Below are 14,254 nucleotides of genomic sequence, written 5' to 3' on the forward strand. Positions count from 1 at the left end.
CTGCGCGGCAGCTTTCGACGAGGCGAACCTAAAAAAGTACAGGGCTGCTTCTTCTCCAATTGTCTACTTAACCTAATGAGAATGGAAAAAGGTTGCCTTCATTTCTGACAAGGCCTAAAGAAGCTCATTTTCCTTTGCGCTTACAGCTTGGATTTGGTTGACATCAGCACCTCTTGATTGCCTCATGAACATTTTGCACTTACTTAACAGTAAGATGCTTGACACTGGAATATTAATTATGTATTTCTCCCGCTTCAAGGCTTAACCACCTTCGGAGATAATTTGAGTGCTTGCCTGTTGTATTCTCATCTGACATAGGAAACTTCCTATGTTGTTCAGCACTCCTGCCTCTCTTTTATTGCAACTCCCACTCGTGGGGAACTGAAATCTGTCCTAGTAGTTTGAGCACTTTTTAATGAAAATACCAAGAATTACATCTCTACCACCAACCAGCAGCTCCACAGAATTGTAGTTTAAATATGAAATTTCAGACCAAAGTAGTGACTTATGGCGGATGAACACCAACACAACTAGGTTGCTGCCACCCTTAGAGCAACACGCTCCTCCTTCACCTCCTCAATCAAATTAAACATTGTTTAGAGAGTGTTTTGACTGGATCATAAGCAGGTCTAATTTGTATGTTGGATCTGGACCAGCTGATAATTTAACAACTGTGTCAATAGCCATATGTGCTGATGGGCGCTATAGGGATGGTGGGCATTCTTCCAAATTGATTTTGGTCCAATCTCTGTCTGACTGTCTTGTGATGATAACCTTTTATTGTCCTATAACCTAGTTAGTATCCTAAACATAAATGACAGTCAGACTCCATACCAGTCGACTGATTATCCCTAATTTATAAAAAGCAAATTGGCACCTACAAATTCCTTTTGTACTAAAACGAAGAGAGAGACATTAGCAATGCACATTATTGCTGGTCACTACTGCTGACTCATCTTTAGACCTGTAATGTATTTGTTTCCTTCTGATGTTCTTTTAAGACTGTGTGTTACTGTCTATATTTTCCCCCACTTATAGGTGATGTAACATTGAAAACGGTGCTTTCCCCAAATATCAAAGAAAACAAAGAAACATATTTTCAAACCGATTTGGAAGGCGAGGGCAGAAGCAAAAGTGAGTAAAAGCCACGAGTCATTTTTGTGTGAGTAAAGTAAGCATTTGTTACTCTACTTTGCTTGAAATGTCACGGTAATTCTTCAATCTGTAATATCCTGGAATCGGTGGATTAAGGTAAAGCATAGGACGTCTGTGATAGGAAAAATCTCCTTACATGTAAGGATATACGTATGTTTGTAGCATGTGTGGCTGTAGATACAAATGCTTTGCATTCCCTGGCTATCTGGTGTTGTTTTTAGACATTCCATTTTGTTATTCTTCAAAGCACATGATCACAAACTCCCACTTTAAATAGTTTTTTCTGCCATCAGATTCAGATGTGTTCAGCATCGACTGAGATGGATGCCATTCTCCTGGAATTACTGGGCCTGTCTGCTCATTTTTCGTGATCGACATCTAGGATATCAACCTCTGCATGGTCGACATTTATTCAACAGTAATTCTGTGGTAAACGCAGTTTAACTCCCACTGACCATGACCACTTTGCTGCAGCAGCAGGGTCACCCGTCTTCAACTTGATTCAGTCTTCCTTTGGCCTCCGTGGTCCTCACCTTGAAGAATGCAGTCTGGAAGGGGGTGATGAAACAAACTCCCTTCTAATACTGACCAAGGTGTAACATGAAATACCTCTAGGTATTTGCATCCTCTGCCTCTCCCCTGAACACAATGACACCACCTTATGAGTTCTGTCATGTCTTTCGGTATTAGAAGAAATTGAGGTACTAAAAGGAAATGTGTTGGGTGCACTCACAAATGCAGAAGTGTACATCCTGTGAAATGTCTGACATTTTCAGTAAACAGGAGTTGCTCAGCATTGAGGTGGAAGAGGCGCGTTCCTGCAGGATCAGTGAGGCCTAACGGATGTCCAGCCCTGAGACGTTTTCCTCAAGCACCTCAGAGGAAGATCTAGACAAGACGCCGGCAGAGTCTACACAGAGGTCTTCAAACTGTGTGGCGCGCCCCCCAAGGGGGGCGAGGAAACATCCCAGGTGGGCGCGAGCTTCACAGAAAGATTTCCCCTTTATGAGAATTATGGCCATCGAAAACAGGACTCTCTCTGACTGGGGGCAGCAGTCAGAACAAATAATAAATATGTGGAGGCTTCAACTTTGACCTTCCTTTAATCCGAGACAAAAGGCAGGAAATGGCAGCGAATTTCACTTTCACTCAAAATGAAACTTAAAAACATATGCTGCTTTGTGTGGTGCATCTTCCCGGGCCTTAGCTTTTCTTGCTGGTGCCTTTTGGTGTCCTTGCTGCTGCCTTTTACATCGGTTCATTGCACAGCTGTCTAGACATTTGAAGCGGCTCATAGGTCAAATGTAAACATTTTCCTGCAGTATAATTTCCTTATTCCCCCCATCTTCTCTCTACTTCTGTTTTGTTACCACTGCCAAACATAAATTGAGTTTTGCCTCACTGCACAGCCCTTGTACAAACATAATCACTCAACAGGTGTTCACACTACTAGACAAGCTGATATTCTTTCAAACATACACACACACACGTAAGGCATGCAACAGTTCCATGCACTGTACACGTATTTAAAACAGGGAAATGTTCGTGAAACGTGGGTGGGTTTAAACACCACCAGAAGGATTTGGCTTCTGCAAATCTGCTGTGATGCAGGCATTTTCAGAGCTTGAGGCGAAATTACATTTGACCATTTGCCATAGTATTTTCCATAATACAGCATTTTCATGTCATTTGTTGCAGTTTTACACCCATTCCTGTTCATGTGTGATAGTGCTGTCAAGAAGCCTCCTGCACAGCCTTACTGTAGATTCGGCCCATTACAGTTGCTGTCTATTCCTATCCCAGCTCTAGTCAAGTAGGTCATTTTTTTTACCTGTACCAGGGCCCAGGGTATCTATACTGCTATTACATGATAATACAACATTAACATATATGCAGTGAGAATTTCAGTTGATTGAGGTGTACTTTCAGAGCAAAGACCTTGCCCAGAGAATGATGTGGTTGCCAGGTCTGCCATCATTCTGCTTGTTTGCTAGATCAGGCTGCATGGTATTATATGTGGTCCTGAAAGGTGGGGGTGCATGCACTGGCCTTGTGGTGGTTTTCCCCAAAAGAAAGTTTCCCATCAAAGGGTGTTGAATGAGTTCAATGATTGTGGGCCAGATTTACAACTCCCAAATCTTAACTTCACAAAACCCTGCTAATGTTGTTTTGTTATTGTGAAAATTAGTTGTCAGCTGACGCCTCAGGGATAAACCGGTTGTCAAAGAGGCCAAATCCCAATTACCAGACATTATAGTGATGGGAGGGCCCGGCTCCTAAAAAATATTACCTGGGGGGGCTGGCCCTAAAAAAGTTTGAAGACCTCTGGTCTACAACAACAGGGCTTCACACCAAAAAGGCACAGGGGCATGAGTATAAATGCAGTGAAAAGCCAGATACCTAAACATCAGTCATTTAATCGCCCTCAACTGAGTAAGATCACTGTTCCTCCTTGAATTAGGCATCGGGCCAGGAGCAGGGCAGAAAAAAAATCCAGTTCTCTACCTGTGGCTGCTTTCTGGCTCTGATCAACACATAGAGAGGACATCAGAGCCTATCAAGTTCCCATAGAAGGGTGACAAGCTTAGACATTCATTTACCCCACCCCCCACACACACATACACCTTGTCCTAATTCGAACCAAAATCTGTGCCAAGAGCACCTCTGAGACAGAGCATTAAGTTGACCCGTAGGGCCCCTTCAATGCTGAGATTAAAGGATTTTGAGGTTTCCATCGTGTAGAGACTGGTGGAAGAGCTCAACACCAGGCAGAAACTGTTCTTCATCACATGGAATGCAGCACATTTTGGATAAGCCATCCCCTGGAAAATAGTCCAGCATGCTGCCACAAATTCCTAAGGAACTGAGGAGCTTGCCTTCAATGTTCCATGGCATCCCATGCCATAAGGATCAGGCTACAAGCCATCCACCTCACCCAGGCAGTTACCACCACCACCTCCTCCTCCCCATCCATACTCCATTCCCCTACCAGAATTCCCAGCTCCAAAGCCCTTCTTGTGCTCAATGTTAAATGCTGTTAAAGGGGAAGTATATCCCAACCGGTAGAGGGTGATGGCTTTTCAGTAGCTGCTGCCTCTTTTCAGCCTACTCGTCTAACTGTAAGAACAGTAAAAACGCTCTTCAGTATAATAGCATCATACATTGCAATTGCACTGCTCGTTAGATTACACATGTGCCAACTCCTACAGTGTCTTGTGAGGCAGTGGTCACAAGTGGAGGTTCTGTGGGAGTATCTAGTGTTGATAAAGGCTCTCTGCATTGATGGAACAAGAACAACCTGTTCTGGGAACCTCTTCTGCAAAATGGGTTATCACTGGTGCATCTCTCACTGGGTGGGTTGCACTTCTCGGCAACATGATTGTGCAAGATACTGGGACTCCTTACCACTAGGGATGACACACCAGCTATTTCGAGCTGCTAGCCATCCACTTGGTCCTCGAATTATTTTACAAGTTTGTTTACAACAAAGTGGTCCTCACAAGGGAAGTGTACATGACAGCCATGCATACAGAAACGGCAGGGTACCTACTCCACCCAGCAGCTTGCTCTTGCACAGAAGATTGGCATTGGGCAGTCAGCAACATGATCCATCTTATAGCAGAAATCCTACTGGGGGTTAACAACAACTTTGCGGTCCTGTTGAGCAGGACATTTCAAAAAGTCCATGAGTGGCAACTCTACTGTAAGTCCTCCATAGGTACTTCCAACAATACGGAACTCCCACCAACTTCATCTTCAACACCCCAAAGAAAACCAAATGCCTAGGCTTTTCAGTGATGGAATGGTCCGAAATATTTGCTTACGCATTTCCTACTCTCCCACTTGTCCTGTACATGGCACTGAAAATTAGGCAGGTGTCCACTACCCACATCATAGGGGCCCCAACGTGGGCCAGACAGCCCTGTTACTCAATGCTCCTGAAGATATCCATCAATCTCCACAATAAGGTAGTGACCTTCTCATACAACAACATTGTCAAATCCAACAACCTAATCCCAAGCATCTCAACCTTAAGATCTGGTGCCCAAGGTCCTAGATTTTGCCTACTGACACCTTTTTTCAGGTGTGTATAAATATATTGTGTGAGGCACCTATGCCCACTACACCTGCATGATATGCAGCAGAGTAGAAGAGATTTGTCCACTACTGATCTCCAAACAACTAGACACCTTCAAAGTCAAGGTTCAAGACCTCATCTGTTACCATTTACACCTACAGATGGTCTTGCATATACCTCCATACACCTATTTAGCCGATATAACAGCATTCATGCAGAACGGGAACTACTGATTCATTTTCAGAGTCCTGTGGTTAAAGCATTCATGGAGGGGCTCAGACAGATAATACCCTCAAGAACACTCCTAGCCCCATTGTGGAACCATAATGTAGTTCTCATGAGGGTTATGGGTCCACCTTTGGAATCCATTCATTCTTGTGTCTTTCGTGGAAAGAGGCTTATCGAATAGCCATAAACCAGCTCGAGCTCTTCAGTGTGTTACAAGCACTCACAATGCAGGAAGCTTTCATTCAAGTTTTCTTTCCCAAGGACGTCCCACCTTTCTGCATTAACCAAACTAGGGAGCTTCCTGTATTATTTACTCAACCTGATTCCATGGTGAAAAGGACACCTTAGACTTTAGGCGGACACACATGTATTATATTGAGAGAAATAAATTCTAACCAGCTCTTTGTTACTTTTGCAAAACCCCAAAAAGGTCACTTCATTTACAAGGTAGACAATCAGGGTGGATTGTTAAATGTATCTAAACTTGCTACGCCTAAACTAAACATGTACTCACTGCATCTCCTAGGACACATGCTACATATACCATGACTTTCTTAGGTACCATCCAAGTAGAAGGCATCTACCGGGTCAAAACCACACACCTTCACAAAGCACTACTGTATAGACAGACTATGGGCGGTGTTAAAAACATTATTCCAAACATCTGCATTATCTGCTCCTAACCACAGCTTGAGAGGAACTGCTTTGCAGTAAGGGCAGAGCATATGTATCTATAGCCGAACATGCTACGAACAGAAAATATTACTTTCCCTTTAAACATTTGTACGTAGCATATAGTGCTCTATGTTTACTTGCACCCACCTTTCTCTCAAGAAACTGGCAATGATGACTTATCATTGTATTCTACTCTACATTCCACTTTCCAACTCTCTGAACATACAATAATGTATGGTGCAGTCTGTGCCTGTGATCATTGTGGACTGAGGGAGGAGTCACTGCACATCCCAGGACTCTTTTTTGCAAAAAAAAATGTTATGTCTGAGCCGAACACCAAATGGCAGTATTATGCAATGCATGTGTATCTACAGCACTGTACTGTTACGAACCAATGCTTAGAGGGTAAGTAACAATTTTCTTCCTCTTATTTTCGACATATGTCTGCCTTGTCACATAGCTTAACCGCATGCGCGCTAGCGGAATTCCGCTCGCACGCTGGGTTTTTCAAAATCGCACTTTGCGTGACGAGCTGGGCTCGTCATCAGCGTGCGAGGAGGCTACGCCATGACGAGCCCAGCTCGTCATCAGCGTCGAAGGGGTTAAAAAACACAACCCACCTTGAATGGCCTCCATTTCAAAAGTCATAGTATGTAGAAAATGTGCAGATTCCGCTCATACTCAAGAATGGATCTGTGCACCACTTACACCATTGTTAGATCTAATTATATGTCTAATTTATATTACAGTGGATCTGGAAAAACCTTCCTGTCCATATATTTACCAAACATAGATGAAGATTGTCTCTGTAGTGATACATATCCTTCACCTGGCAGCTGCTCTAGGATATATTAGCATATTCATGTTCTAGTAAAATACACTTCCCCTTTTTGTTCTAGTCTCGATTTGTACTTTAAAGGAATTATGGTTCAAACTACTAAAGTTAATGAAAGAATAGCCCTCACCACGTAGGAACATAGAGCTAAGATAGTAAGAACATAAATTATCCACAAATCGTGCTGCAATATTATGTAAATAGGTCTCAAGATAATAACGAGCACATTCTCTTAACCAAGTTGACGGACTTTTGAGTCCCTTACTCTGATAACCCAGCTGGATGCGCTTGTCAATTCTGGGTTGCTTTTTGCGCCAGTTGCTATGGAGGACCAATACACCGACCACAAGGTCACCAAATCCACCAGCCCTGAAGGCGGGGGCTGCAGCTTATATTTGGCCATGTTACAACTGCCATGCGGGTCGCATCTTGTGGTGAAGTCCGGCCCAAGAGCAGGCCCGCCTGCTAAACCATCTGCAGCTTGCTGAGAATGGATCGTACCCTGTCTCTTGTCTGTATCTTTTGATCATCGTTGAGACTCCAGCAGACCCTTGCCCCCACCATGCCTTTACCAAAGGACTCCTACCATTCAGTGAAGCACTAACACTCAGGTGCAGAGTGCCTTAAGGTTCATTGCTTAGCCCAGCCCTTTTAAACACATATATGATCTCTCTGGCCAGCGTCATCCATGCACACGACATAATCATCTTCTATGCAGACGACATGCAACTCATACTCTCAATCTCAGACAAGACCCCAACACAAGAAATACTTCACTGCATGTATGACTGAAGTAGTTAGCTGGTTAAAAGCTACCTAAAGCTCAACACCGACAAGGCAGAAGTAGTGATCTTCAAAACAAAAACCTCACTATTGGACTCCAACTGGTGGCCGGCTGAACTCGGACCCACACCCAGAACCCAGGCCAGGAACCTTAGAATAATCTTTCACAGCAAACTAGACATTAATACACAATGAAGATGCTGAGAAAGATCTTCAACTGGCTCCCAAGCAACACTAGAAACACTGTCACTCACTTCCCAATCACCTGCAATTTGGACTATGGAAACACCCTCTATGCTGTGATCACCAAGGAACTCACTACAAGACTACACACCACCCAAAACTTGGCCGCCAGACTCACCCCCAACCTCAAACCCAGAACGCACATCACACCACACCTCAGGGAACAACACCGGCTCCTGATACATCAATGCGCCTAATTCAGACTCTTCACACTCACATTCAAGGTACTACATAACTCTGGCTCCACCCACCTGAACAGATGCATCTCTTTCCACCAACCATCCAGACACCTCCACTCCCCAGGACTCCTACTCACACATATCCCATGCACAAATCAAACCAGATCAGGAGAACGAGCATTCTCTTGCATTGCTCCTAAAGCATGGTACAACTGACTGAATAATAATGTTCAAGGCATGTGAGCTGTAGATCGCATGCTTTGCCTACTCCTGCCATCTAGTGGTGTGTCCGGATGTTTGCAAGTTATTTTTCTTCGAAGAAGTCTTTCCAGTCTCGAGGTAAGGTGACTCCTCCTTGCAGTGATAGTGCTCATCTCCATTGTTAGATTGTTTTTTTCTGCAATCGGGTTCAGATGTAAATTGCTGCCCTCCACTTTGAAACTGTTTCTTCTGATTCCCCTCAGTACGCAATCCACTCTATCCGCATCAGTTTTGTTTCAAACGCATAGCCCACTTCACCGCGTATCGTATTCGACGACGAAAACCTCTATTTCGATCAAAGATCTTCGGGAAGGCTGTCCTGCCTAACCGCGTCGTTCCACTTCACAGTCAATGGAATAGACTCCATTTAAATTCTCCCCTTCGTGTCACATCAAGTATCCGCGCACTGACTCGCACGAAGTGTGCAACTTGTGCCTGCCTCCGGAGCACAACGAATAGAACTGCGACGCATGCAGATTGTTCTGATCGAAGAAAACGCTACATGATCATCGAGCTTGACGTCGCAAAATGCCAAATACATGCCAGACATCTTTAACGAAGAATCCAAGCATGAAATCGACGCACAAGGTGCCGAGGAACAATAAGAAGAACATGTCTCCATTCCAGAATCGGACTCCGAGATGGAAGAAGACTTGCCACAAGGTCAACATCCCGTGAGAACCAAACGCCCCTTGACCCGAACTCCAATTCAGCCGAAACTAAAGTCTTCGCTCCCACCTCCGCCTTCAGGCCACGATCGTCACCTACAAGATATTTTTAACGCCCGCCCTCCGGCTCGGCACCGAAACACGTCACTAAGCGTTCTGGCTGGTGATCGAGTCGGACAAAGTCTGGCACTGAGCCAAAACCTTCAGGCTCGTATCCAAATAGCGCTTTGGAGCCAAAGTCATTGACACCAAAAATGAAGCCTCCTTCGGCACCGAAATCTTCTGCGCCCAAAAGTCATTCTATCCCAACACCCAAATCGGACCCAAAACAAAAGGAACTTCTTAATAAATCACCTCAGAAACGCAAACATGAGTCAGAGGACACCCTTTACCATATTCCTTTGAAGAGGAAGAATGTAGGTACTAACCCCTCCCCTCCTTCACCACGTTTCCCTACACCAATTTCTCCACCTTTGCAGCATTTACTGATTATACCAATTAATACTACACCACCATTACCTGATGGGGGGGGGGGGGGTACAATATTTTACCAATAGACTCTTGCAAAGATTATAACACAGATTCACTTATTTGAAACGCTCAGTTGCACAATTAATCAATCAATCAGACATTTGTAAAGTGTGATACTCATCCGTGAGGGTCTCAAGGCGCTGAGGGAAGGGGGAGCAGCTACTGGTCGAACAGCCAGGCCTTGAGTCGTCTCCTGAAGGTCGGCAGGTCCTGGGTCTGACGTAGGTCGATGGCCTAGCCACACTCTACCTATGCTTAAAGGTACGATGAAACATTCCGACGATATTTTTAAAGATCTAGTACATGCTTGCATTCTCATCCCCAGAATTTATCAAAAATATAAACCTGCTCCCTCAGATCCAGTCTTCATTAAATAGTAGTTACAGACTGCAGGAGATGCTCCCCCTCCAGACAAAGAGTCAAAACTATTAGACGCCTCCGGTAAACGAGTAGCCGCGCACCGGCAAATCATTGGCGCATTGCCAACACCCAGGAGCCCTGTTAGCCAGATATGATAGGGTACACTGGGACGAGATGGAGCAATTGCTACAAATCCTACCAGATGAGCACAAAGCAAAAGCCCAGGATTTAGTCCAGTAAGGCAAACTCAATTAGATGTTCTTTAGATGCTGCAGACACCGCAGCTAGAGAGATCAACACTAGTGAGTTATTAAGAAGACAAATAAGGCTCAGTATTTCTGGTTTCAAACCTGAAGTACAACAGTCTATTTTAAATACTCCTTTTGACAAGCAACAACTCTTTGGGCCCAAAGTAGATAAGTCATTAGAAAAAATGAAAAAAGACACAGAAGTTGCCAAGTCTATGGGAGCTCTGGAGTCTCCCTCTAATCTTTTTGTCGCTCCTTCTACCGTGGTGGGTCAAAAACCATGTCCGCAGACAAAACTGCCGCCTCCCACAAATCGTAAAAGTTGGTGGGTTACCCAATATACCCTTGCCCGAGCCTCCTACAAAGGCAACAATTATTCTTCCTCTACAAGAGGCTTCTTTAGAGGAGCGTAGATAGGCAACAACAGCAAAGGTCGAGGCAGGGGTTCTACGCCACGTAATTCCCCTCCCCCAACAAGTAGTGACTTGCTTACAATTCCCCTGATCATTTAACACCTGTTGGGGGACGTCTTCTACAATTCATCCCCATTTGACAATCTATCACCACAGACAAATGGGTGTTAGGAATTATCCAACATGGTTATTGCTTGGTTCTTACCAACAATCCTCCAGACATTCCAGCACGTTCTCACAAAATGTCACCAGAACATTTACATATTCTTCAGCAATGTTGTGTGGCGTTTTAGGCTCCGAGTGAATTTTCCCGATTCATGCCCTTATATAGGTATACTTCACATTGCCCTTATATAGGCATAGAAATGAAATCCTTATTTAGGCATTGTCCATGCTACCCAAATACGGGCATGGCTACTTCCACTCGTACAAAACGTCACAACGATTTCTTGGAAAACCATTTTAAACAGTCTGGGACTTCCCCTTGCTTGATATTGATTTCTCCAAGAACTCAGTTACTTTACAATGTACAACTATTCCCAAGGGGTTCATTCATGACGTTCATATGCCCGACTTTATGTCAAACTATAGCATTCCTAAACACCTTCAAGGTATAAATATGCCTTCACTAGCTATGGCAAACTACGATGGTTCGGAGCAGTTCGAAGACCTACTTGCCCGACGCAGCTGGCTACAGCAAGTGCCGAAGGAAGCCGACTCTCCAGCTGACGCACTGATCAAGAAGCTGCCTTTCTCCTGTTGAGAATCCAGCTCCAGTGTTTCCGGCTCCCCTTGCGGGGTATTAGGAAATCGAGTCCCGAGAAAGAGATACCAGACCTCCTTCATTCTAAACCAAAGTATGGAGCTGATTAGAACCTAGAGAAACCTTTGGTAGATTCTTAGCAAAGAAAACTAAAACCTATGCTACACAATATTTACTTCTTCCCGCTTACTAGACTTAGATTAGGTACATTGGAGTAGGCGTATTTTAGAAGCACCAGTTGAGTATTTTAGTCTATGTTATTTATATATGTATTTTTATATGGCTTAGAAACCATACAATGCTCTTACAGTATTATTTCATACTACTGTTCACGCTGTACGCATTATACTTTGCATTCTGCATAACATTTGTAGCAGTTCACTTCTCTTGCATGAGAAAGAAGACTGTTCAATTAACCTTTTTATTGAAAACACCCGTCTCACTATTTCTCTGCAACCCTGTAGAAACTAAGCATGCACGATTGACTGAGTGAAATACTTATCTATTGTTTCCATGACTCTGAGAGATATATTCTTATTCTTGGTAAACAAAGTTGTCATGTTTATGCGGTTGTCAGAAACTAATCCCTTCTTGTGATTTCGAGAAAGTTTCTAGTGACCTCTGAGCTAGCTGGCACACACAATTAAGTTTAGTATATTTGAGAGAGACCTAGTTGACCTCAGACCTACGTCAAATCTATAGGATATATTATTCCAATGCGCAGACCTATTGGGAATATAAGAACTACACTACATGGCGCCCAACTTTTGGTAAGGCACTAATTTAACGCTAGATACTAGAGTAACTCAGTCATGCTTTTCTCAGAGGCCCCTTTTTACGTAAATACTCCAATAGACGTCTTGAGTGGGTAAAAGGATAATATCCGCCATAGCTGAGTAGGACAAAAAATCCTATGTATTTTTGGTTTGTTCAACGTTGAAGGATACAGTGTTCCAAAATATTGTGCACCTTATCTTTGTTTCCTTGAAACTTGCTCTGCACATTTTCAGTCAACAAAATGTTGAATAACGACAACAACACCGAGAACGGTGGAGCTACGGTCGATCCACTCATTGCAGCTCTTGACATAACAGGTTTACAAGAAACCGATGATGATGCTATAAGCATTCCAGAAACTTTAAGGAAAGCCATCACTATAAAACTTATAAGAAATGGCCTATCAGCAAGAGGTGGTTGGGTAGTTTTTGTGATAGAGGCACACGAATATCACCAAATAGAGGTATTCTATTCATGGATAATCTTCCCTGAAGCTAATAACTAAAATGTTTCACTTCTACAAAGAAGATCAACCAACAACGGAATACATTCCTTTCGAGGATATTGAAATTCCACTAACATACCAACAGCATGCACTCTGGTTTAAAGACGCCCTAAAACATATAAATCACATTATCAGGCTTGGTCCACTAGGTAGACCAGGAGCGACATGGCTGGTTTTGGCCAGCTATACACCACAACCTGAAATTAATATAATGTCAGATGCAGAACTATTAGTTCAACTGAAGGAACTAATCAAAATGTATAGACAATTAGTTCAATATGTGATGCAGACTCTAACAGTCCAACCTCCTATAAGGATTCCACAACATGTCCCTTATCAGGGGCACACAAATCAAATTTCACCACAGACTATACATTCAGTGGTTGGTAAATTACCCGCAAAACAGGAACAAATTTCGTTCTGGATAGCTCAAAAAATTACTCAAATCGAAGCAGTATTTCCTGATACTACCCCTCATGAGAAACGCAGAATTCTAACAATCTGTTTGCCAATGGGGATTGCACCACACCTGGAGGACCTTGACACATGGGGTACAGTCTTTGCTGCAATCTACCCCAAAACACATGGTGTTTTGTCTATGGCGGTAATACCAGATGTCCTGAAACAGATTCAAAATGAATATGGGGCAGAGCCTGCTTTAATTCTGGGTATCAAATTTTACTGAAGGATTTCAAACCAGTCTCAACAATAATATTAGCTAATATTAAAGGTATAGCAGCATCCGTGGCGATCCGCCAGAAATTAAGGGAATTCGATGTAACTGAGCAACCTCAAGAACTAGCCAGAAAAATTGAAAAATCCAATGAAGAATTAAGCAGGGACAGTCTGGGTGGGAAACCAGTGAAACCCCAACTGTCTGAAAGTCCTGGAAAGGTCTTTATTAAAAACACTCCTTCTCCTCCTAAAAAAAGGTGGCAGAACACTAAACAAACTTCTAAAGAGAAGCATTCTCAATCCAGAGGTAGGTCTCCTCAAAAGGAGCCCTCTGAAAGGAGGTATAACCTCAGGAACAGGGATAATTTGAGAAAACCTGATAGATATCAAGATACTGATACACGTTCCTCTCGTACCTTTCAGACTTCGTCACAGAAATCCGAAAGAAGAGGACGGTCTGAACACAAGGAAGAACGCATGAAGTCCAAAGACGATCAACACGTTCTGAAAAATAAGAAAACTCAATTCGCCATAAAAGAAGGTAGCAGGTCTAAAAATCAGACATGCCGAGGATCTTGAGGACACAACTCAAGAACAGGGAATGGGCTCAAACGATGTTGGACAGCTCAGCAGAAGTCACCATAGCTCGCAAGAACTTGCAGGATCATCTGGAGACAGTGGACTTAAATGAGTACATCCAAGTTGAAACTGCAGATACCAGGGTTAGTGTCCCACATATGTTATATGAAGTAACACTCCGGATGGAGGGGGACATAACTAGAAAAATAAGAGCACTCTTTTGGGAGCGACTCTCTCAGGGTTATGACATTCTTCTAGCTGAACAAGACTTGCCACCTGAATTTGTCAGGGAGTGTCC

At 43.4% G+C, this 14,254-nt stretch overlaps 1 protein-coding gene across 2 annotated transcripts in view; it reads left to right on the forward strand.

The window, feature by feature from the left end:
• The window catches only part of LOC147748882 (zinc finger protein 10-like), a 246,428-nt gene that overhangs the window by 205,153 nt on the left and 27,021 nt on the right, over positions 1-14,254 (forward strand). For both annotated transcript variants that reach the window (XM_086964431.1, XM_086964433.1), the window contains exon 5: positions 1,039-1,134. In XM_086964431.1, coding sequence (XP_086820557.1) covers positions 1,039-1,134 — 96 coding nt within the window. The remainder of the gene's footprint in view (positions 1-1,038; positions 1,135-14,254) is intronic.

The sequence above is a fragment of the Lissotriton vulgaris genome, chromosome 1_1, assembly GCF_964263255.1.
Source record: "Lissotriton vulgaris chromosome 1_1, aLisVul1.2, whole genome shotgun sequence".
Taxonomy (NCBI): domain Eukaryota; kingdom Metazoa; phylum Chordata; class Amphibia; order Caudata; family Salamandridae; genus Lissotriton; species Lissotriton vulgaris.